The 25,161-nt window shown below is 37.9% G+C and overlaps 1 protein-coding gene across 1 annotated transcript in view; it reads right to left on the bottom strand.

The window, feature by feature from the left end:
* MPHOSPH9 (M-phase phosphoprotein 9) overlaps nucleotides 1-18,819 on the bottom strand; it is a 34,099-nt gene extending 15,280 nt beyond the window's left edge. Inside the window, exons 1-14 of the mRNA XM_072413933.1 lie at nucleotides 18,730-18,819; nucleotides 13,519-13,613; nucleotides 10,972-11,089; nucleotides 10,509-10,598; nucleotides 8,559-9,052; nucleotides 7,156-7,264; nucleotides 5,099-5,183; nucleotides 4,925-5,013; nucleotides 3,770-3,886; nucleotides 3,525-3,692; nucleotides 1,062-1,225; nucleotides 873-960; nucleotides 373-385; nucleotides 95-171 (exon numbers count right to left, since the gene is read on the bottom strand). Of these exons, the coding sequence (XP_072270034.1) occupies nucleotides 95-171; nucleotides 373-385; nucleotides 873-960; nucleotides 1,062-1,225; nucleotides 3,525-3,692; nucleotides 3,770-3,886; nucleotides 4,925-5,013; nucleotides 5,099-5,183; nucleotides 7,156-7,264; nucleotides 8,559-9,052; nucleotides 10,509-10,598; nucleotides 10,972-11,089; nucleotides 13,519-13,613; nucleotides 18,730-18,747 (1,725 nt within the window). The 5' untranslated portion in view covers nucleotides 18,748-18,819. The remainder of the gene's footprint in view (nucleotides 1-94; nucleotides 172-372; nucleotides 386-872; nucleotides 961-1,061; nucleotides 1,226-3,524; nucleotides 3,693-3,769; nucleotides 3,887-4,924; nucleotides 5,014-5,098; nucleotides 5,184-7,155; nucleotides 7,265-8,558; nucleotides 9,053-10,508; nucleotides 10,599-10,971; nucleotides 11,090-13,518; nucleotides 13,614-18,729) is intronic.
* Nucleotides 18,820-25,161: the final 6,342 nt, after the last annotated feature.

Raw genomic sequence — 25,161 nt, forward strand, 5'->3', positions numbered from 1 at the left:
TATAAATGATCAAGCCAGTAATACACAACATTCCCATAAATTGGTAGACATATTGTTAAAAATTCATCAAGTGTAAAACACAAAAGCTTCTTACCTTTACTCTTTCATGTTCCTTTCCAAGTGATTCATATTCCAACAGAAGCTGAAAAACAAAATACAAAACACTATTACCTTTTCACCATTACTTTCTCAAAATGGAATCAGTTAAAATCCAATGGAGACAATTTGACATGACATGAAGAATGCGGTTCATGCAGTAAGTGCAAGCAACATCAATAAATTAAAACCGTATTGTATGATGTAAACGTTTTAAGCAAACCTAAACAGCAGCTTAGTTCAAGTAAAATTTTAGTAAACTACAAGGATTCACACCTTTTTTTCCAGTCTGTGTTTAATAAAGCTATACCAAAATATTCTGGAGAGATCCACAAAACCATGCAATTTCAATTCCTTGAACACTGTGGGAATCCTGCCATTGGCAGCAATCCAGCAGCAACAGGATCACTAACAATGTGGAGCTTTACCAACAACACTTTAAGCTATTTTTGCTACAACTCTTCAGCTTCAGCTACACATCACCATAATCTTGCAAACATCTGGTGAATAACTATGTTATAGTTTTATAATTTGTATTGACCTAATTTGTTGGTATTTTTTTGAGAGAAAGAGTTGGTGGCACTAGAGATAGTTTCAGCAGTGAAGCTGGGTGATCCAGCAAACCAAAGTCATTTGGTATTTGTTAGCAAATGTTTTGAATCCTGGACCAGATCCATTCCTGGTTTGCGGCATCACCCAGCTTCACTAATGAAAGTATATCCTCTCCAGCCCACTATATTACTACTATACTATATATACTTGAACAACATTCTTACCACTTGTTTCTCTAGTTCTTTATTTTTGTTCTCAAGCATACGAATTAGTTTACTGGCTTCTGACAAAGCTCCTTCCATATGAGAACACCTAAAGAAAGAAAATTATAATAAAGCTTTTGCTTGTTGTTTCTAAGTGAAAGTTGGATAGTAAAAGCTAACATGTACAACAGTCTATGTAAAGTATATTACCTCTCTGTCAAGCTACCAATCTTCATCAAATCCTTTGAGGTAGTAGTAGTAGAATTGCTGCTGGCTACAAGCTGCTGTTTCAAGTTACTGATCTCTGATTCATAGTAGTCTCGTAGGTCAGCCAAATGGCGAGCGTGTTTTTCTCTTAAACTTTGTCTGATACTTCAAAGAGGAAATATTTAATGAAACCAATGGTAACAAAAAAAATGGCAAGAAAATTACCTGGCAGGTAATACGTGAAATCTAGCTAGGAAACACTAAATGAAAAAATTCCACTCAGTTCTCACTTAAGTCTGTCAATGAAGAAATCAGGCTTATAGAGACCGCATTCCTCTACTAAAAAAAAAGGAATTGGTAAATGAAAACTGGGTGGGTCGAAGCACGTTACCTATAGTTTAAAAAGTTATAAGAAAACACAATGGGCCTGATTTTAAATCTCTCCAAGGCTGGAGAGGACACTTTCATCACTGAAGCTGGGCGATATATGTTCCATGGTTGACATAAAATTGTTCTTAAACTGCTGTTAACTTTATACAGTTGATATAAAATATTTTACTACAGTATTTGGTTCAGAATCTTTTTTTTCTAGATTTTCCTCCTTAAAATTGGGTGTGTCTTATATGCCGAAGCGTCTTATAGGGCGAAAAATGTTGCTGGGTCACATTTGATAATAGGTTGTTAACCGGGACCAATATACCCGAATAGGGGAGTAGAACCAAAATATGTGCTCTCAGGTACCCCGATGGCTCCCACACCGCCAGCATATGGGATCGACATTAGGAAACAACTGGTGGAGTACAGCCAGTGTATGATACCATCTGAGTGTAATTTTATACAAGTTTTCTTTGTATAGTGTTCATATAGAGCTCTTATGTGCCGCCTCCCAAATATCCATCCAATCTTCTAGGTTTAGGGTGCAGCCTAGGACCTCCTCCCATTTATGCATGTATCCAAACTTATGTGAGCTTCCGTGTACCGAGGTATGCAACAGGTGGTAGATGGTAGATGGTAGAAACAACTCCCTTGGTGTACGGGCCTTCTGTACATAGTCTCTCAAAGGGAGTCTGAGTCTGAAATCTGGCAGATGGCTTGAGTGACAAAATATAGTGTCTTATTTGTAAGTAGGCATAAAAGGAAGTTCAAGGCAAATCCACCTTGTCACATAGCTCAGTGAAGGAGAGCAGTCTCCTCTCTACCAGGTGCAGTATATGTCTGATTTGAAAAAGCCCCCTTTCCCTCCATGGTCCTGACATTGACCCAGTGAGGCTATCTGGTATTTGCGGGTTAAGGATTATGGAGGTTAACCTCCAAGCTTGCGATAGTATTCCATATTTGCTCCTACATGACCTCCACAAATTTCTCGTAAACACCATAGGCGCAGTTAAATCATGTTCCGCCAGTAAGACAGAGGAGCTCCAGAGCACGACAAATAGATATACCAGTTTGGGAAGGAGCATCATCTTAACTGAGACCATCCTACCCAATAGTGACAGAGGGTGAGTTTTCCACTTACTTAAGAGGTTATGTAGCTCACGGAACGGTGGCGGAAAATTGTGAGAATGTAATTGACTGTATTTGGAGGTGATTTGGGTCCATAAATATTGGAGGGAGTGTTCCTTCCAAATAAAGTAATATGAGCCCTGCAAAGCCAAAAAATCCGGAGAAAGAATATGAAGGGGTAAGGCCTCTGTTTTGGAGGAATTAACTTTAAAACCCAACACTTTTAACTTTAAAAACTGAGGTGACTGGCAGGGTCAGGAGGACATCATCTGTATACAGAGATAATTTATACGGTTTCCCCTTGATAAGTACACCATGTATGTGTGGGTTAGACTGGATATAGGCTGCGAGAGGTTCGATGCATAAGGCCAAGAACAGGGGCGACAGGGGACAACCCTGTCTTGTCCCGTTCCTAATAGGGAACATTGCAGAGGAAGCGTGGTGTAATTTGACCGAGGCCGATGGATTTGTGTACAAGGACTCAACCGCCTTAACAAAGTGTCAAGTAAAACCCATTTTCCCCAAAGTGAAAAGCATAAAAGGCCAACTAAGATGGTCAAACGCCTTTTCTGCATCTAAGCTGAGCACTAAGGACGGGGTTATCCGTTTGTTGACAATATCAATACCATTGACCACCCTTCCAGTATTACCACTCACATGTCTGTAAGGTATAAAGCCTACCTGGTCCCCATGGATGAGAGAGGGAAGGAATTTGGACAACCTAGAGGCCAGGATCTTTGTGAAGATTTTGAAGTCAGAGTTTAAGAGGGTTATGGGCCTATAATTAGAGCAGTCCATTGGATCCTTGCCTGGTTTTGATACCACCGTTATATGGGAAGCCATCATAGAAGGGGGTTTATCCTTCAAAAATAGGACTAATAGGTTGCTCCAGGTATTCCGATTTGATCTGGGGAAGAACAACCTGATCTAGATAGGAATCTATTTTCGGCTGTAGCAAGTTACCCAAAGAGGTCTGGGTACGGCCTCAAAGCAGGTAGCAATGTGGGAGGGGTCATACCGCACCATACCGCCCTCATCCCTAATAGCCACAGGAGTTGAATGTTTCTTCAAACATTCAGAAGCTGCATGCCTCTTAGCTTGCGAGCAAGCAAGGTGTCCACCTTTATTTCCCTAGTACAGTTAATATAATTACACAACATTATAAGGCTTTTCCTAATGCAACAAGACTTTGTTCGTATGATAATTACCTCTGGGGGATGAGTGTGTTCAGATGGGGGGATTGGTTCCCAGGCAGGGCGCTGTCCATATTCTCTTTGCTTCTGATAATATATATCTGTGAGAGATGGAATCCTTGTTTCATCAGGCTTAGGAATAAAGAAAGAAATATTTTATAACATTGTAATAAACTTTAAAATTCCAACTAAACTTCATTAATAATAGGTATGGGAACTTCTTCTTTGGATCTCAACTTTTGTGCCAAATTGTATCTACTGTTGAAGATTACATGATCAAATTTTGTGCATTTACCACAAATTGGTTTTGGAATACACACAGGAAAAGTAAATCCAGCAGATCTAGCGTCTGACCTTTTCTCCACTCTTTCTGTTCCCTGGGAACTATACTGACATTAACATCCCCAGCGTTCTAATTTTGTCTGTATTTTCATGCAAAAACCGTTACATTTTTTTGCATGGAAATTTATTTTTCATTGGATGCTCAAAATTCTTAGGCACAACTCACCAAAATATCTCCAATATTTATTACATTTAATATTAAACTTTAAATAAAAAACACAAAAATTTCCCACCGCGCCTCCCGTCCACACCAACGTATGCACCAACATCACTGGGAAACCGGCAGGGATGTGAAGGACACCAGGGGACGACAAAGAAACAAGGTAAGTGGGCTTTTTTTATTGTTTTTTAGAGACCTTGAGTGTGATTCGGGATTACGGCTTGGGGGGTTAATGGTCAATTTTCCAAAGTCAATCGTAAACATAAAACTCAGTGGAAGGAATAACAGGGGACAAGAGATTCAGCACTTTTAGAAGTGTCGAATGCTGAAAACACTGACAGTTTTGGAATAGAATGAAATTAAGAGACATAGGATACCAGAGAAAGAGTATACTATGTCTTCTCCCGAAAGCAGCTGATGATGAAATTACCTTCTAAACCTGACAGGCTCTCTTTAAAAAGAGTTTCAGACACTACAGATCATGAAACCAGATCATCATTACCAGGGTCCCCCCAAGATATAGAAAATGTCAAAGTGCTTTAACCCACCTGTTGATACCTATAACTAAGATTCGTAAATAGAAATTGTTGGGCTAGCAGACCCGGTTTAATCATAAAAAAGTAGTGTAAAAAAGAAGCAGTGGTTGGAACTCTTTTACATAAACATACCTCTTTAGTGTGAAGAAGTTTTGAAACTCCAGGATTATCAGGCAAAGGATGATAAAAGTCCTTCTCATCCAACATCCAATATGTAAACCCTACTCAAAAAAAAGTAAAGTGAAAAACATTAAAGACAACTTACTTAAAAAGTAATAGAAAGACAAAATTTTAAGACATATTTACCAGATCCTGATGAAATTAGGGAATTTGCACTATCTGCACGATTGTTTAGGAGAAACACATTTGAAGTAACATCTGTGTTGTCAGACTGACAGGAAAAAAAAACAGGCATTAGAAGGGCTAATGTGACATGACATTTCTTTCACCTAATGGAAAACAAGCAAAGCTTGCAAAAACTCAGTCATACCAATGTGGTGAAAATGGAGAAATGGTAAAAAGGCCCTTATTTTACCATCTTGGATTTACTGAGATGATACAAGGCAGCTTCCTATCTATTCTATTTTCTGTACACAAGTTAAACTGCAGTTACCCCTACACAAAGTCAATTTGCAAGCGCAATATGAATTATTCTGGTATTGTTCTGTAAAAACTAAACACTTTTGGGTCTAAGTGTTACAAATTGGAGTTTTCTGAATGTGATTTAGTATTTTTTGTATGTAATAAAACCTTATTGGAGTTTCCAGACAAGTCGTCGTTCAGCACATGTAGAATGACTGTAAAACACACACAATGGATGCACAGGTTTTAAAAATAAAATCTTTCTGGAAGGACTGACTTTTTTAGATGAACAATCAAAATCTAGGGCATTAGTAATATATTGGATTATCGTTATTATGTCTTTATTAATTTAACTCCTCACACTGGGTGTGCACTAAAACTTAAGTAGATTTTTTTTGTTCAAGGATATCGGATAGCTTGATGGCAATAGACTCTGCCCCCACTCTCTTTATGAGGGAATATGATTGCAATACTGGTATTAGGTATTTAATAACTTTCTATATAAGTTAAGCAGCTAGGAAAAGTTGGTAGGTTGCAGGAGCCATTTGTACTCTAAAATCAATATACTAACAAATGTTAACAAGCAATTGAGATAATAAAGCGCGCCTCGCCGTGCCTTGCTACAACATTGTGTGAGAAAGATTTGCATAGACCGCCACTGGCACTCAGCATTTGATGTAAGTTTATTATATTTATGTATGTTCTATGGTGATGAAGTCTTATTAATTTATTTATAAATACAATGGCATTATGTAGGAAATTGTTGGACAATAATTATATGACTTGTTCATTTATTATAATGATACATCTTGATTAGGAATGAATTGTTATTTGTAGATCCCCTTCTCCTAAAGAAGTGGACACAGTTTCTGCCAAACGCGTCAAAGTTATTGGAATACCTCAATTGAAGAGGTTTCCACTGGGAGATCTACTGAGTGCTCTACTTCTAGCAAGTGCTTTGGTTTTATATTTTAACGATTTCATTTTATAAAATGCTTGCAAATAAAATTTAATATGGTTTTATATCTTATTGTCATTCATGTATATAAGCCTGACCTTAAAAGTCTTTTCAAAATTTGGTTCTCCTAGGGGAACACGTACTGTTCTTTCTATTAGACACAGTAACTGGGACCATATTTAGACATCATTAGGAAGTAAAGAAATTTGATCAGAGAACTCTGTATTTTAGTTTTCCAATAGCACCAGCAGTTACATGCATGTTTTATCATCCAATCAACTTAGCATGTAGTGAAGACTAACAGGTTTATTTTAACAATAATATCCAACCTTCTGACTGGGAAACTGAATAATTTTCTGTAACCTTCAAGGCCTCCTGAGCCCTCTACTGCTAGGACTACCATATGTGTGTGCTTTGTCTAATACATATATTAACACCACTTTCTTTCTTTTCATGTTCTGCAGTGCAAAGCTGCATGCCCTGTTAATACATTTTAAAAGTCAATACATTGAAATGTCAAGTATGTCAAGTCACAAACAGATAATGGAACCAAGACATTTACAAATTTATGATACAAGCATTTGAGAAATAAATTTTGCTAAATTTACCTCGATCAGGGATAACGTCAAAAAAAAGTATATTTTCATATATAAATAGAATTTATTTATGTAGTCCTGCTTTAATCTGTTGTGTCATAATCTGGAAATAGAGTGTGGTTCTCTTATTTGTGAATTAATTTTCTCAACACATGAAACTTTGTGCAGCTGTACTCTATTCTGCCATTGCCAATTCAGACTTTAAAGAATAAACAACCAGAACTTACATCTTTTTCTGAGTGTGGATTTGACTGTGTGGAAGGGCTCTGTTCTATTTGTACAGTTCTTTTTTGATTAGTCTTTCGGAGTTTCTGGGCCCATGTTGTCAATGATTTACTAAAAGAGATGCAGTTATGTTAAAAATCACAAAGCATAGAACATATGTACCCTCTTCTAATTTTATTACTTACCGCAATGTAAGATGTCTATATATTTACCAAAACTCTAGTACTAATCTATCTATACTGCACTTCCTTAGCAATAAACATACGTTAAACTTCCTTAGCATTTAAACTCCTCCCACTAGAAAAACAACCAGATATGGTCTTCTTTTCTCAACACATAAGTTAAAATAAGCATTTTAGGTAGAAAAATGAGTTTAAACCTTAAACATTTAAATAAAAAAAAGGGGGCCAAGGGAGTTGCAAATATTTTTTTAAAATAATCATGTTTTCAGTAAAAAAAAAAAAAAAAAAATCACTAAAACTAATTTTAGTGCACACAATCATAAAATAACAATTTAATTTTGCAAAATGAAATAGACAAAAATATGTAGATACCAAATACTGTATGTCAAAAAACAACTGCACGTGAAATAGTAAAGTGGCAATAAAAATTCTAGTATTCAAAATTGTCCGTAGACTGACAAGTATTGTGCAGGGGATGGGTCCTGTTAATAGTCATCAGGGGTAACCGATGTACTCCATAGTATTCTGTCTGCTAGGCAGTAATAAGGATATCAGCCAATTTTTTTTCTCCCTCATTAATGGGGGCTCTAATAGAAAAAATCAGTTCACTAGCCAGCCCCCTCTTTGCACTTTGTCCACTTACTGGTCAAAAATAATAATAATCTCCTCTAGGTTTTATACCATCATTGCTAAAGTGTCTCTCCAGCACAACAAACTCTTGACAGAGGTTCCCATCCTACCCTTTCAAAACTGTAACTTGTTAAGGATGATAGTCAAACGAACTAACCAATATCTAGGAAAAGAGACCGATGGGAAAGGTCAATGTTCAATTTTAAAAAGTTAAGTAAATATTGGCATTCCCAGATCTGGGGTTTGGAAGGAATGTATGCTTTATTGAATTTTAGCTGGTTTATTTAATATTAATTTTACTTTCCTTTATTGTTTTACAGTTCTTCATTGTAAAATCCCTTAAATGATAAGTCAATTGCATTTCTGACACAAGTAACCCACAAAGCTCCATTGGCATTTGAGTGTGTCTGTTCACTGCAGATACATACTAAATTTATTAATGTAAAGTCCATGATAGAAACCTTTTCTATCCCTATTTATCTGTCCTACAAAATATATTATGATAAGGTTTATATCAAAGTTATGAAAATAAGGCACAGCATTTCCTCAAGTCTTAGTGCGAGAAGGATTAATGACCCATCTACACTACTTACCTGTTTGGCTTGTTGGTTTGACTGTCAGCCCTTTTGTCATCGTTCATATGGTTTCCTGACAGGTTTCCTTCAGAGGATTTTTCAAGACATTTTGTATCAGGTACCAACATGAAAGGTTTTTTAGTGTCGACAGGCGTATACTCGGAAGTCAGTTTTGTAGGTGGACCAGCTTTCTTTAAGGTACTTTGACTACAGCTGCTCAAACAAGCATTTGGCTCAGAGGCAGAAAGTGTTCCATAGCCGCTGCTGATGGAAGTATTCTCCTGAAAGTGTTCCTGTGTAATAAAAGCTCTTTTGTGAAGATCAAGTTCTCTAAACAGATGGAATGCGGTGTTGGAGCTTTCTCCAGGCTCTTCATCTTGGGAATGCTGTCCAGTAACAGCACTTGGAGGCTGGGCGCTTGCTTGAGTTAAGATGACATTGCCTGTCCCACAGTTCCATAGAGAGTCGCTTCCCTGTAACTGGGCTAAGCGCTTAATTTCTTCACGGATGAGCTGGAAGTAAAACAGAACCGTTGAAGCTATAATTAGAAGAATACACCAGTGGACTGACTAATCCAGGATACTCCACACAATTTAATTGATGAGATCAGGACAAAAAGCTTGTTTACAAATCCTATTCCCCCTCAAACATCCACAACATTATAACTTAAACTATAAATTGAGGCATGAGTAATACAGCTGTGGATAGGTATCCAGAAAATGCATAAAAACAGTTTATGAACAATGTTCTGTTTTTATATTCTACAGCATGGAGTTGAAATAAAATAAAATATAAACATTTCCCACACTCTGAGTATTTTAGGTTAAATTACTGTAAGCAGCACAGCATACTGGATGACGCTGAAGCAGAAACATTAACCTTTACACAATGTGATACTACAACAAAAATAGATACAGACATAAAAGGAGAGGAGGGCTAATCCTGAAATAACAGGCAAACATCTTGTGTCATTGGTAACCATTAACAAAAGATAATTAACTAAGGACATTACACAAAATATTTACTGTATTGATATCTAAAGTCATTTTCAACAAATAAAAAACAAATGCACTTATATACCTATAATATACTTATATTACCCCATATGCAAATGCTCCAAAGTTACAATTATGAACATTTCCTTTTTTTTCCTGCAGTAGAAACCCAGTGGTGGAGCACCATATTTATAATATATATATATATATATATATATATATATATTCATAATTTCTCTGTACAGTGTGGTACAGCAAAGGGTTCTCACTCCACTTCAATCCAAAGGTGCAAAACCTCATAGAACAGGACAGACAAATGGCTCCTATTCAAGGATGCTAACGTAAATAACCATCACTTAGAGAGATTTTCCCTCATGCTTAAAGGCAATAAGTAGGAAGTCAGCAAAATATAACAATTTTGGTAATAAAGTCATCTTGACAGCTGCTATTCTGCCCAGTCATGGGATGCAAAAAGTTTCCCATTGTTTAAGAGGACCATCAACTTTATGAAGGAGGAGGGGATATGTAAAGAGAGATATATATGCCTGTTTGATATTTTGACTTGCATTATTGTATCTTCATATGAATAAATCATTCAGTTTTCAGCTATCAAAAACATCATATATAATCTCACAAGTAATTGCATATCATTTAGACCAAGCATACTAAACAGAATTCCTAAAATTGGATAGGTTATTTGAACTAAATTTGAACTCCAAAAAGCCTTTTGAAATTCAAAAGTATGAGACACTCTAAGTTCTAAAGATATAGATCAAAAGTGATAAGCAGTTCAGTGATATCTATTGCCGTTTATGAGGATCATTGTAAGTATCTCCAAAGATTGTAGACATTCTAAATAATCTGCATCCAGATTATAACAAAATTCTGAAACAAACACTTCTAAGCAGAAAAATTTGTTTAAAAGCTGACTGGTGCCTTGCATAGTCAGAGAATGAAGTCATATCTGATTTACCTCTAACTGATGATTAAATTGCTCTTGCTGGGCGTCTATCTGCTCTTGACATTGTCTTTCTACTAACTGAAATAACTGTAACCACGGTGCCTAAATAAAAAAATAAAAAAAAGCAACAACAGAGTGATTAGAGGATGAATAAATATTTTAAAAGGCCAGAGTCAACAGTTTAGATGTACTTTAATTGTGTTGATATATTTAGCTGACTTTTATGAATTAGAATGATGTAACAAAGACAGAAGACAAGATGATAAAGTTTTTATGAAAGCAAAATGTACAAGGTAAATGTAAAACAAATGAGCAACAAGCCTGAGGTTTTACATTTATGAATTGGTGAGGAAGAAAGAAAGCTACATGTAAGTTACAAGATTTGATCCCAAATATGGATGTACCACACAACTCTGTCCTGTTCTTTTTTAACAGCATAATGAAGAAAACATGAACAAAATTATTTTTGTATTACCTTCCTGGCTCCAGGATCTGTCTGTTCATTGCTGTAAACATCTCCCGCAGATGATGCCCGAGATTCAGGACGCTGGTGAGAGGTCTTGGGCAAGAAAAAATCTCTATCTGTTATATTCCTAGATGCCAAGTATACCGCAGAAGGAAAAACAAAACACAATGGTAAGGAAAGTAAAAATATCACTCATCAGGATTTACTCTTATCAACACTCTCACTGACACCTTGTTCCAGCAGTGCACCCCAAATAAGCTGCCATGTCTGAGCTTACCCGGTGGGATTATGTCCCTAGTCCCAGAAAGCCAAGCCTGGTAACTGGCTGCACTGATTTAGGGGAAAAGTCACATACTGAAATAGCCTTTAGAGCAAACAGTTAGTGCTCTGAATGAGCAATAAAAGGGGTAAAGGTGTGTGAATAGACAAGTAATACCTGCAAGGGCTTATAAATTGTTGCCAAAATCTGTGATTTGTCTTCATTTGAAAAATAGAATATCTTTTTTTAAAGGGATAGTGAATATAAAGTGAATAGATATAGTTGGAGCCTGGTCGGTCAGAACCTCAACAAGTCCCCAACACTGTACCTCTCTGCTTAGGAGTTTTGGGTGATTTCATTCACCTTTGCACATTAAACCCCTCTTGTTGCATTTGTAACCTAACAGGAAGATTAGGTTTTGGATGGACAAACAAACATTTTTAAAGTGGTCACCCGTGGGTAAATTACCATTACAAAAGCAATATTTGCAACAGTTATCTGTATCTCATGTGTCAGAACCTCCTAATTCTGTATTGCTTTTTGTACCAGATAAACTAACAAAATTTTTCTAAAAGTTGCCATTTACCATAACTTCAGATGACAACAATGTGGATCAAACAATGTACATGCTGTAAAGCACTGTGTAATGTCCTGGTGCTATAAAAAGACATACAAAATCATTCATATTGTCATATGTAATTTTTTATTCTAGACATTCCATATTTATAGAAAGTTAACACATCCTGACTACACGGCTTTGTTTCCATCTAGTGCTGCTTTGACAATATTTATGTAATTTGCATCTACACTATTTTCTCAATGATGCAGAAAAATAAAAGAGCAAGACCGGGTTCTTGACCCCAGAGCATTACAAGGCTAAATATTATATTGAAATTAGTTTACAAAGTGGGGAAGGTAATGTAACTTGCACGGTGAAAATGTCATGTTTTACGAAAGGTTTTAATATAGAATGCCCGGATTTACTTCTCCTAAATGGTATGTTAAATGAAAAAAATATATCATTTATATCTAACAACTACTGTATATTATTTTTAATTTAGTTTAAGTTTTAATGGTAAATGGTGTGCTAATGTCATAAAAACATTTGTTATGTGTATAGGTACTTATTTATTCATTACAAATGTAAGCCCTGTTTTCTGCTTACCAGTGATCAATAACATCTGGTCATAGGCATGAGATTATGAGAGCGGTCAGAGTAAGGGAAAATGTAATGTTCACAGGTCAGTCAGATCCTTGCTAGCTGACTGCTTCTGAAATCACATGGACATGGACTGCACAGATCAGTAAATTTCTTCGGATTGTTTTTGTTCGTCCCCCATAATAAACATCACAAGCTGTGCAATGCTCATATATATTCCTCCTCTTCCCTACAGTAGGCTAGACGTAAGCACTTAGGATCTACCCTAACTTTTCAGTAATGTGCAAAAAAAAAAAAAAGCATGCTTTGCAGGTCACTGCAATGCATGTTTTTTTGTATGGCACCTTTCACTGCACACCCTAATTTACGGTGCAGTAATAGCTATAACACAATAGAGTACAAAGGAAAACAACATAACCATAGCGGGTTGGGGGTGACCTAGGTCAAGCTGCCTTAGTTGACCCCACTACAGGTCTGAAAAATTGGATACGCTCTCTGATAGATGTGCTTGGATCACAACACTGGCTAAACAGTTCATTTGTATATTAGAATGGATGCACACTAGAAACATTGTATTGTTGCACATTTATTGTGCATTAAAAGCACCATATTTGCATACCTTTATACAAGTACTGCAACACATTGTTTTAAAGAACCACATGCTTCACATGTATTCTTGTGTTAGAATGCAATGCTGAACCACAGAAAAATACATCCCAACACTTGAAGTGTAAAAAGGGTTCTTAGCTGGATTTTAAGCCGTTTGAATCCCAGTTTCAAAAATGTCACTCACTAAATCAGCAAGTTGCATTATGTACGCCTCACACACAATTCTTCCATGTTGAAAAATGTTGAACATTCTCATGTAAAGTTTTGGGGACATGTCAAACCCACACAATTTGGTAGCTGTCTCTAATCAAGTATCTTAAGCAATATTCTAGTACTGGAGCCTTTAGCACAAGCGCATTAATAGACGGAGTTGTGCTGGGTTCAAGCGTACAGAGCATGACATGATTTCTCCCTGAAAGATCTGGGTGTGCGGTATTGCGGGTTGACTGGTCACAGCGAAGGATATATAAATCTTTCAATTTGACTTTGATAATAAATTACAGTAAAAGTTAGCCATTTGTCAACTTACCGGCCTCCAACACCTTCAATACTGACTTCTGGAGGTGATATCGGGTTATCTGTATTGTCCATATCCATGTTTGATTTATTGTCTTCTATTACACACTGTGAAAAGCAAGAGGAAAAAAATTTTAGTAAACCGGTTCAAGTCACAGACTCATTTAAAACAGACTACTTAAAGTATACCTGACACCACAGTGGAAGTTGAATAGAGTAAATCCTGCTAAAAGGTGACTTTATATACTAACCTTTCCAGCAGGCATTTTCTTATGATATGATTATTTTAATTATGACTGGCCACTGCATGTCTTTGATGGTCAGGTCCCAGTCGGATGACTTGGGACCAGCTTCCAGTTTCCCCTGTCACTTGCTGTGATCCATCCTGTGTTAAAGTATTTGTCCAAAGGAATGAATACAAAGAAAGGGGAACTAGGAAGTCGAGTCATTCGGCCAGGGAATGCTTACCATGGCCATACAGAAGTGAAAAAGTGGTTTGGGAGGAAACTGGCTGCTGTAAAGGTAAGGATATGAACAAGAGAGTTCAGAACAGTGCAACTATCAAAGGACAATCTTTAGGAAAACATTATTTTACAATATTTTTTAAATCCAAATGAATTAAAAAGCATATCAAATAATCCAAATAAAAACAAAGTGGATTGTGCACATATATGTTACAAAAGTTGTTTTGACCCTAGTCCATTACACATATCTCCTCTAGGAATATCAATCATGTAAACAAATTTCAATAGAGGGAGAACTTCATTCAAGAATAATATCATTCAACGCTTTTCACATAACTTAAGCTGCTTCTTCAGAAATGAACAAAAAACATTGTCGGGTCTAAATAAGGACATATTTTATCAAACATATCAATATACCAAAGTAGAAAAAATACAAATATGTACATATACATACACATACATATATACATGCCTAATATATACATACACAAAAAAATTAGTAATGCTTACTTCTCACTTTCTTAAGGAAAAGGATTGTAGGTATAAGCACACGTCGGAAAAGGAGCAACAGGTACTGTATGATACTTTGGTATGATATTGATATGTTTGTTATTATATGTTCCTATTTAGACCAGACAATGTTTAGTGTTCATTCCTGAAGATGCAGCTTAAATTCTATGAAACACGTCGAATGATATTTATCTTGAATGAAGTTCTCCCTCTATTGAAATTTGTTTCTATGAGTGATATTCTTAGAGCAGATTCAGTTATGTTTGTGTATATATGCTAGGGTCAAAATAACTTTTGTAACATATATGTGCACAATCCGCTTTCTTTTTATTTGGATTATTTGATATGATTTTAATTCATTGGATTTAATAAAGATTGGAAACTAATGTTTTACTAAAGATTCCCCCTTGATACTGCCATTTTTCTAAACTATCCTGTTAATTTCCTTTTCTATACTGCACTTTCTATTACTGTTTGTATCCATGATGTGACCTCGCTATTTCTCATGGAAACTATTGCCACTGAAAAAAGAGGGAGCAAATGCAAGGGGCACCACTAGAATATCTTCTAATGGATCACCTATTCTAATGACAGCTTAGAATTGTATTAGGAAGTGAGGAGGAATCCTCCAATGTTATCTGTTGTACTGGTGACAGTGGACAAAGTTAGAGATTCCTCTCACATTGTGAAGAATTGCAGTTACTTCTTGTTAGGCCTCTGAAACACCAAAAATGTGAGAAAAAAATTCTACTCTCCAATAATATTTCAATATTTCAAATAAATATTCACGTGAGTACACAGCCTTATTCTCAAGTAGTTCAAAAGTAATTGTAATAAAATAGAGAGTGTGTTGTACTCATTTATTTTTAGGTTCTGAACTTGAAACAAATTATTGCATTCTTTTTTGTAACTAGTATTTATATAGCTCCAACATATTAAGGAGCGCTTCACAAAATCTTTAGTCAAGTCAATAACTCTCCCTCAAAAGGGACCCACAATTTAACACCCCAACCATAGTCACATGGCATTACCACAGGCCAAGGTCAATTTGGGGAGTAGCCAATTACCTATAGACATGTTTTTGAATGTGGGGGGAAACCTGCACAAACACAGAGAGAACCTGCAAACTCGATGCAGATAGTGCCTTGGCCAAGATTTGAACCTGGGACCTAGCACTCCAAAGTCTAGAGTGCTAACCTCGGAGCATCACCCAATATTAACTGCATTTAACAATTTTCTTTTTTTCAAACCTCTGCTATAGAATGATAAAAGTGTATTAATGTAGCATCTTTTGTCTCCTTGTCTGTCTTCCTTGCTTATTTGTGTGCATTATGTGCAATTGTGTGCAACTTTTGATTCATCAGACCAATAAATAATTATTCAGTATAAAGAATAATCAATTAAATGTTTAAATACAGGCCTGGTTGTGTTATAGCAATTCCATCGTGAAAGTTATAGCCCAGCTACCAGTGCCAAAATCTTAACTGCCCCACAATGTATATTTACCTGGTAGCTACAACATGGCCCATAAAACAGAAATGTACAATTTGTACACACACACCCAATAAACAGATGCTGTTTTTTGTTTAAAGGCATTCCTTTAATATTTATAGTAGGTATTTTTACACTTAATACATTTATGAGTAAATTTATGGCTTTAATCATGATGGAACTCTGCTATAGCAGTTCAGATAATATAAAAGTTAATTTTCCACTTTCCTAACAAAAGAGTCGATGTCACTAATTTGCACAAAGGCCTGAACAATTGTTTCCATTCAAGTAAATCATTGTTTTCCTGGTGTGGTTTCATTTACAATGGCTTCCTAAGGCACACTAGTAGTAATTCTATCCTAACATCTGCTTCTGCAGTTTAACAACCCTGGGGAGACCAGAATACAAAATACAAGATTGTTATTTAAAATTTTCCACATAAATGATATTTATATGTGCATTATATATTAGTGTATAGCAATGATGTTAATAATAATAACTTTTGTTGCAAATAACGATTTCTGGCACTAAATGTACTTAGTCTTCTGGCCATCATAATTCAACCTAACTACTATGTAATACTATATATACTATAAGTTCATTCTACAGGATGTAATCAACTAGATTGTTTGTTAATCTGATGTTTTCAAAAATCAAGACCTATTAGGTCACAAAAAAATATGAATGAGTGACCCCCCTTATTGTGTGCTACTTCCCCCACCTCCTAGATTGTAAGCTGTTCTGGGCAGGGTTCTCTCTATCTCCAGTGTCACTGTCTGTCTGTCTGTCTGTCATTTGCAACCCCTATTTAATGTATAGCGCTGCTAGTACGCCAGCGCTATATAAGTACGGTTTCATAATAATAATATTCTTTCTACAAAAAAAAGTCTGCAGAGACTCTTTGGAAAGGCATCTTTATCAATGTCAGTGATTCTGTCCTGTAGTTACATAGTGGTCATAGAAGCCCCTGAGTACTGCAGGTAACACATGAAAACTCCTGGAAGTGTTGGTTTCCCTGCACACACAGGAAGATTCTTTTTTATTTTGCACACACAGGAAGATTCCATTTTTTTTTGCACATCATTCAGCAACAGGAGAGCAATTTTTCATTTACATAGCTCTGTGTAGATTTTTTCGACCTGGCGATCTTGTTTTAAGAAATACTGTGGTGTCCTGTTACCAACTAAGCTTGCAGCCTGGACAGTGAAAGAACAGAAGACAAATATTTATTTTCTCTGATTACGTTTCCAATTAACTTGTTCCTTTTTCAATACATTTTAATTGTAAATTTTGATTTCTGTCTGCTTCCCCAATGGAGAGGTTTTGTCTGTTTGTCCTGGTGACCATAGTCACTACAGCAGAAGTGAAATCAAAATTTTACAGTTGTCATCAAAACAAAAAAACATTTGTTCACGCTCACTGACTGGCTGGTGCCTGTAAAGCAGTGTGGAAGAATGCTGCATACTGTGCCCCTACAAAGGAGTCAGTGGGGTGGCTGATGAACAGCCAATCACAATACTGGGTGGCGCTGAGCGTGCCATGCTGTCAGACACCCAGGAAGTGCCGGGGAATCGACATGTTTAACCTTTGTTGTTTAATATTGCAGGCCTCTAATTGTTAGGAATAACCCTGGGTATGATAACACAAAAACACAAATAATAAATTATAAGATAATAATTATAAAAAATATTATAATAACAATAAATTTAATTTTTTAGTTTAATCAACTTGAAAACACACAAACACCCCTAAAAAATATCCTCAGAAAGTGAAGGGAGATCTCCCAAAGACAGTGACAACCGAATCGTGGCAGGGTCCTCTCCTCGTCCTGTGTCACTGTCTGTATCTGTCTGTCATTTGCAACCCCTATTTATTGTACAGCGCTGCGTAATATGTTGGAGCTATATAAATCCTGTTTATTAATAATCTGATAAAGTGAGATGCATTTTACCCTTTCACTGCCAAAACTGGAAAAATAAGTTTTACACTTTAACTTCATAGACTACTTAAAACCTCCCCATCATTATACAAACATGATCACTTTTATTCTTCATATTGAATTAAATTTGTTAAATTTAGCAAATCTTTGAAAACATTTCAGAATGCAGAGCCCAAATAATCATTCATTACAGCAAACACACCTAACTATTGGGAGCCATAAACAATTCCCAGCTATTAGCCCCAACCCCTGTCATTGCCTTTCCACTGAGACACTCTGCCATCACATCACATGTCTACGCTCAGCTTCCTAGACTTTCATACATGTGCCCGCCCCGCGTTCCTATTGGACAGATCCGGTTGTTGTTCTAGAAAGCTGGCACGATTCCGTCCTTCTTATTGGACATAATTGCTAACCATCACTGGCCGCCGTCCTTCCATTCCCAGGCTCCAGCTGTAGAGCCCAGTGTCGGCGGGAAGCAGAAGACATGTCAGTGAGGAGACTGCCGGCCTCTCTGTAACACTGATACCAGTGCCATTGTCTGTCCTTCCATTGCTGTAGGCAGCCAGCCACACATCACTGCATTGTCATGTGTACTGCACCATAAGAACAAAGAGGCCTGGCACTCATTTTAATAAAACTTGTCAAAGTACACTGCAGCCCGTGCCCCAGGGCCCTGGCGGTCCCCGGTCAGTGCCACATCACTAGGCAAGCTGCACATCAGGGACAGAAAGAGAGCTGAATGCAGCACAGACAACACCGGAAACATCTCACCCACAGTCAGCATTCTCACAGCCAGCTTTCACCAATTCTCACTGACCTGCCTGTCCCATGCCATGACTGAGAGCTCCACACACGGGCCACACAACCTTCCAGCGGTGTAAACATTGTGCTGTAGTCAATAAAGCTGGGAGGAGCGAAATGAGGGGGGGGGGGTGCAGACAGCTAACGGGCTGGTGAGCGGACGGCTCTCATTGGCTGCCTGCACAATTCAAATACAGGCGAGAGAGCGAGCTGCACACAGAGCACAGCTGGCGCTCATGCAGAGGACACAGGCAGGTGTACCTGGAAATACTGCCGCTGTTAATAATATTATTATTATTATTATTATTATTAAACAGGATTTATATAGCGCCAACATATTACGCAGCGCTGTGTATGTTCCTCAATAATGTCATCAAATCCTTCTTTTTCTGACAAATATGTAAGAAAAGAGTACCCAATACCATCTTTTAAAGAAAACCTATCCAATGACCTTGTATAAATAGGCTTCAAGAGGAAGTAAACTGAAAAAGTCCCAAAAACAATAAAAAAATACACTTACCTTCAATAGTGCAGTCAGTCAATCCCGTGGTCTCTTCCATCTGGTCCTGCGTCCTCCCGGTATCCGTCTCTGAGCTGGCGCACCGGGCTCCGCCATCTTCACCTCTTCTTCCGGGTTCTTTCTACGTCACCTGACCCAGGTGCGAGATCGGGTGATGTAGGTTGGAAAAAAACTTGCCAATCTCACTGCACAAGCGTGAGATCGTCAATTTTTTTCCCTTTTAATGAAAAGGGTCCTTCTGCACATGGACAATATTGAGACCTGTGCTGCATTGTCAGCTAATGTCAGATACGCTTTCGTCATCGGTATCACTCTCCGATATTCCAGATGTTGCTTGTGCAGCTGTTAGGCTTGTAGGTGGAGGAAGGATTCCGGCTTTGCAAAAACCGTTTTGTATGCTTTCTGGTTTCACGTTGTTCCACGCCGAAATAAACCATTCACACGCTTGACTTTATGTCACAACTCGGTGCCGACAAGACAGAGTGAATGTATACTCACCATCTGCCATCCATTCTTCCCACTCAATCCTTACAAGGCACTTAAATGGATGATTTACAGCAATATCAAGTGACTACAATTTGCATGTACTGGTAAGTCTGCAAGGTAATATAGGCACGTGACCACCAACCTTGTTCACTGCCTTATGAACACTATCCATCAGGTGAGCAGACATAGAGCCGAAAATTAGCAAGGACTTCTTTTTGTTAAAAAATCCAGCTCCAGGCCGCCTTCTGTAGCATTTGTCCACCCATTCCACCATAATGTCCTCATTCATCCAGCCCTTCTTATTCACTGAGACCTTAATACCCTTAGGTAGTTTTTCCCATGGCATTGTCACCCTCTTAAAAATTATGAATGGCTTCAGCTCTTTGGCACTTGCAGTGCAAGCTAGAACAACTGTAAAATTTGTCCGCTCGTGACCTGTGGTAGTTACTGATATGATCTTTTTACCAACCGTATCGACAGTGCGTGTTGATGGAATGTCCATCTGCATTGGGACCTCATCCATGTTGATAATATTTTCTGGTGTTTCAGCGTCCCGATTTCCTTGCTGACAAACTCTCTAAAACTGTCAAGTTTATTCTACCAGTCGTCAGGCTGTCTCTGTCCCACAGTCGTTCTGGCTCGGATAGATAGACCATTTTGTTTCATAAAGCGAGAAACCCAATTATGACCCCCTTTGAAGTCATCAATTGCCATTTCAGTAGCCATTTCTCGTGCCTTCATTTTAATGGCCACTGTTGGAAATACCCGATTGTTCTCACGCTGCGCCAGAATCCATTCTTTAAGTTAACTTCTCCAAGCTTGGCCATTTTGCTGCCCTTGTATGCCTTGCATGCCTATGTGCCGGAAGCTTGTGCAAAGCTTCCTAATCTTTGCGCCAATTTCTCACTTGATTTTCATCTACTTCAAAGTGGCATCCAGCTGCACGATTGCCGTTTTCTTTTGCGAAAACATTGACCTGGAGCTTAAATTCTGCAGCGTAGGACTTGCCTCGCGGCATGATATGGGTAAGTGCAAAACTTTATCAATTTGATTGTTCTCCCTCAACTACAGTATGATGTCACTATAATGTTGCAAAGGCCTCCAGGGGCGTGCCAAATTACGTAGATGTTTTTACTTCTATTTTCTTATTACTACGGTATTTACTTCAGATTTGTAAAAACCTTATCACTTTCAACCTATCAAACCCTTGCCACATCCCAGACCTGGTCAATGGCAGAGAGATATTTGTCAATGGCAGAGAGATACCTTGACCACAACCTATTCTCAAACTGCCTTGAGTCCCAAACCCCCTCCCTCTCCAAAATCACCTCCCCAGACGAAGCTGCCACCATGTTAAACCACTCTCTTGGCTGGCTTCCCTGGCTTTGGATAATGTTGCTCCTGCTACCTTCCGCTACCCCCGCCCTGCCAACCCCCGACCCTGGCTCAACAACCACACCAAACAGCTACAAAAGTCTGTTCGTGGAGCTGAGCGCATGTGGAGGAAATCTGGCCTCAGCGCTGACTTCATGGACTACAAAACCAAGGTTCAAAGCTTTAACACAGAGCTCACTGTCACCAAACAAAATTATTTCCCCGCTGTCATCTCCTCTCAAGCCTCCAACCCACGCAACCTCTTCTCTACAATTGACTCCCTCCTAAACCCTTCACCTGCTCCCCCCACAACATCCTTCTCTGCGCAAGACATTGCCACCTACTTTAGGGATAAAATAGACAAAATCAGACACTGAGGGCTGCCCACCGATCTGTATTAGTCTGTCATTTGCAATCCCTATTTAATGTACAGCGCTGCGTAATATGTTGGCGCTATATAAATCCTGTTTAATAATATTAATAATAGTAACGCTACAGTTAATAAGGTGGGACGGCTTGGAGTTTTAAAACATAAATGAGCATTTTGTGCGGCTTATAGAATGGAGCAGCCTATAGTGTGGGGCGGCTTATCATTTGGGGAAATACAGATATTTTTATATCAGGGTAGAAAGGTAAGTGGGACAAGAGCTGTGGTGGGATTTGAAGGGCAAAGCACAGGACCTTGAATTAGATTCTAAGAGAATATAAAATTCAAAGTAAAGAACTGCAAAGAGATGGAGCAGAAGAGGAGCGGTGGGATGGATGAGTCTGGCTGCAGCATTCATAATAAATTGTAGAGGAGAGAGTCAGGTTAGTGGAATACTAGAGAGGAGAAGGTTACAGTAGTCCAGACGAGGGATGATAAGAGCATGTACAAGGAGTTTGGTGGTCTCTGGGGACAGGTAGGAGTGGATTTTGGAGATGTTGCGAAGGTGAAAGTGGCAGGACCTGAAAATGTTCTGAATGTGGGGGGTGAAAGAGAGGGCGGAATTGAAGGTGATGCCAAGACAATGTGCCTGAGGGGAGGGACAAATAACTGTGTTATTAACAGTTAGGAAGATGTCAGGGGGAGATTTGGAATGTGAGGGGGAGAATTTCTGTTTTAATCAGTTTCAGAAAATGTGAATGCCTGCCCTAACTCAAGATTTTCTACCTTTTAGGGAACATTTAGAAATAATTGTGTCCAGACCTCCTCAATTATTTACAATCTTCGGGAACTGTCTTGATTTCATAAAAAGCAACAGTTGCTATGAGGTGTTTGCGAGCTTTATATTCCATATAAGGCAAGACAAATGTTTTTAAAGAGTTTTATTTTTTATAAATATATTTTGTCTACGTCTGTGAAAGTCTGTGAGGTTTTGGCAAAGTACTTTAATATGAACTCCTGAACTGCTTGTTTAGTCTAGGAGTGTGGTGATGAATACAGTGAAAAAGTATCTAAAATACAGGACTTAAGGTGCGTACACACTTCCAATTTTTATCGTTCCAATCGAACGACGAACGATCGATTGGGCAAAAAATCGTTCTTAAAAAAGTAACCAACGACGCCGACGAACGAGGAAAGTCGCTGGAAACGAACGACCGGACCGGCGGATCGGATTGGACGACGATCGTTGAACATCGTTCGTGTGTACGGTCGTTCGTTGATCGTCCATGTTCAGAGCATGCGTGATGAACGAACGTCCGTTCACTTTCCTGTCGTGCACATAGTTCCTCTATCGCTTAAACGATCGTATCTATTGTGTGTACAATATCTACGAACGATCGTGTTGTTACCTCTATGTGCAGTATCGGTGCTATACGATCGTTCATATATATCGTGCAGGAACGTTCGTCGTTCGTTTTCCGACGATAATAATTGGAAGTGTGTACGTAGCTTTATACTCTTGGGCTCTCCAAGCAGCCAGCCAATACAGTGAGTTTACTTACAGACTTCGTTGGACTGCCCTGGCATAGATATTTCCTTTTAGCAACGAAGGGGCGCTTTTTCCTGGGGATATTCCAGGTGACATTTGTGCGTTAAAACTTAAAGTTCCACCCAAAGAATATGGGTTAAAAACAACCCTTTCAGGGGTTAGAAATATTACAAAAGTATTACTGTAGAAAGGAAGCTGGTTTATATCAACCTATCTGGTGGCTTTCTTTCCATAGTATTGTTTAAATATTTTCAACTCTTGACAGGATAAAAACATTTTTCTGTATTAAGTTGTTAGAAAATACTGTATGTACTGCAAGGATACTCTGAGTACTCCCCCAGTTGTGTTTTTAGCACCACAAGCAAATAATGGATTATTTGGATATTGCACATAGTCATTTATAGTTATTAGCAGGAAAATAATTAACAAAGGACATTATGAAAACTTTATTTAAAAAGAAGTGTCAGAAAAAGGCAAACAGAGAGTAACAGTAAATATCAATATAGTGAGGGGGAAATCACATCTATAGTTCACCATACATGCTATAATATGACTGTACTCTTTCCGATCTACTAACAACTCTGGTAGTGCAAGGTATTGTCCGTCTAGATCAGCAGTCGCCAACCTTTTAGACCTCACAGACCACTAAATTCATTATTTTAAATCCCATGGACCCATTATTACAATTTTTTTTAAAAAGATAAATACATTTGTAAAATATTAATCTTTCTAGTGGTGCCTGACAAGGACTGTGGAGGTTCTGATTCATTAATCAGCTCACGGTTAAGTGAAGTATTACAATTGTTACTATTATCATTAGTTGCATTATCTTTGGTATTACTAAAGAAATGCAAAATTTTCTTTTGCTTTTTCTCACCTATTATGAGTTTATTTCATTTGAATTTAAGACCAAACAAGAAATGATAATTATCAAACTATTTGATGCCATTAAATATAACAGTTTATACACAGTTAAGGTCATACGTACTTAAAAGAGCAACTGAGAAATAAACAAATAAAATAAAACGGATGAGAATCAGTATTCGCGGAGCGGGGTGACTGTTATAATGATGGAAACAATACTGAAGCGTACAGCTCAGCTACGGTTGCCTCATACAACTTCAGACTACACTGACGTCGCGCTGCGCCTCCCTTGTTTTTCTGTCTCTAGTACAGTTCGTGAATTTAGTGCAAAATAAAGGCGAAAATTGTTATTCAGAATATAAGAATTTATTAGAATATTATTTTTGTTTTATTATTAATAAAACATAAAAATTGCAAATAAAGTCCAATTTTTTCTGCAGCCCCCCAAATTACTGTGGACCACTGCTTGGCGATCACTGATCTAGATAGTTTAGGTTGGTCATCATTTTACAAAGGTACGGTGAACCCTTTATTTTATTGTATAAAGATTATTTGCTGGGATTGCAACGTGTAATGTGTGAGCTCCAGGGGTGTCCTGCATCAGGTCCCCCGTTGTCCCGACATTCAGGACTCTGGGCGCTGCCATCTTCTGCTCATCTTCCTGGTTCTTCATCCTACGACTTCGGACCCAGGAGTGAGATCGGATAACGTAGAATGAAAAAAGAATTTGCCAATCTCACTGCGCATGCATGAGATGTGAGATTGGCACATTTTTCTGTTTGAATGAAAAGGCTCCCAAGTTCGTCCTGGGATGCCTGATGTAGCTATCCTGGGAGGGTTTGTGCTCCCATTCATTCTCGATCGACTAGGCGGTCGAGAATTAGGGGACCATGCTTCACCCTTTATTTAAAAAAAGGGTCTTGCACTTAAAAAAAAGGAAAAACAATAGAATTTTTAGTTTAGGTACGCTTTAAAGAATGCCTAAACCTATATATATAATACCTATATATGGCATCCAATTACTTGACAAAATCCAATGTTTTTTTTACAAAAAATGCGAATATTATTGTGTTGGTGTGCACATTTTAATAACTGGATGATAAGCAACAATTGAATAACATCATGCAGGATTTATTATTTGCACCTATCATTTTTTACTCTACCCTGTTACCCTTGTCATGTGTCACCCAGCACCTCAATATAATCCCATAGCACCAATTCTAAAACTGCACCCCTCGTGCCACTAATCCTCCTCTCTGCTTTACCCTGCACTCCAACCGCAACCTCT

The sequence above is a fragment of the Pyxicephalus adspersus genome, chromosome 6 (assembly GCF_032062135.1).
Source record: "Pyxicephalus adspersus chromosome 6, UCB_Pads_2.0, whole genome shotgun sequence".
In the NCBI taxonomy this organism is placed as follows: domain Eukaryota; kingdom Metazoa; phylum Chordata; class Amphibia; order Anura; family Pyxicephalidae; genus Pyxicephalus; species Pyxicephalus adspersus.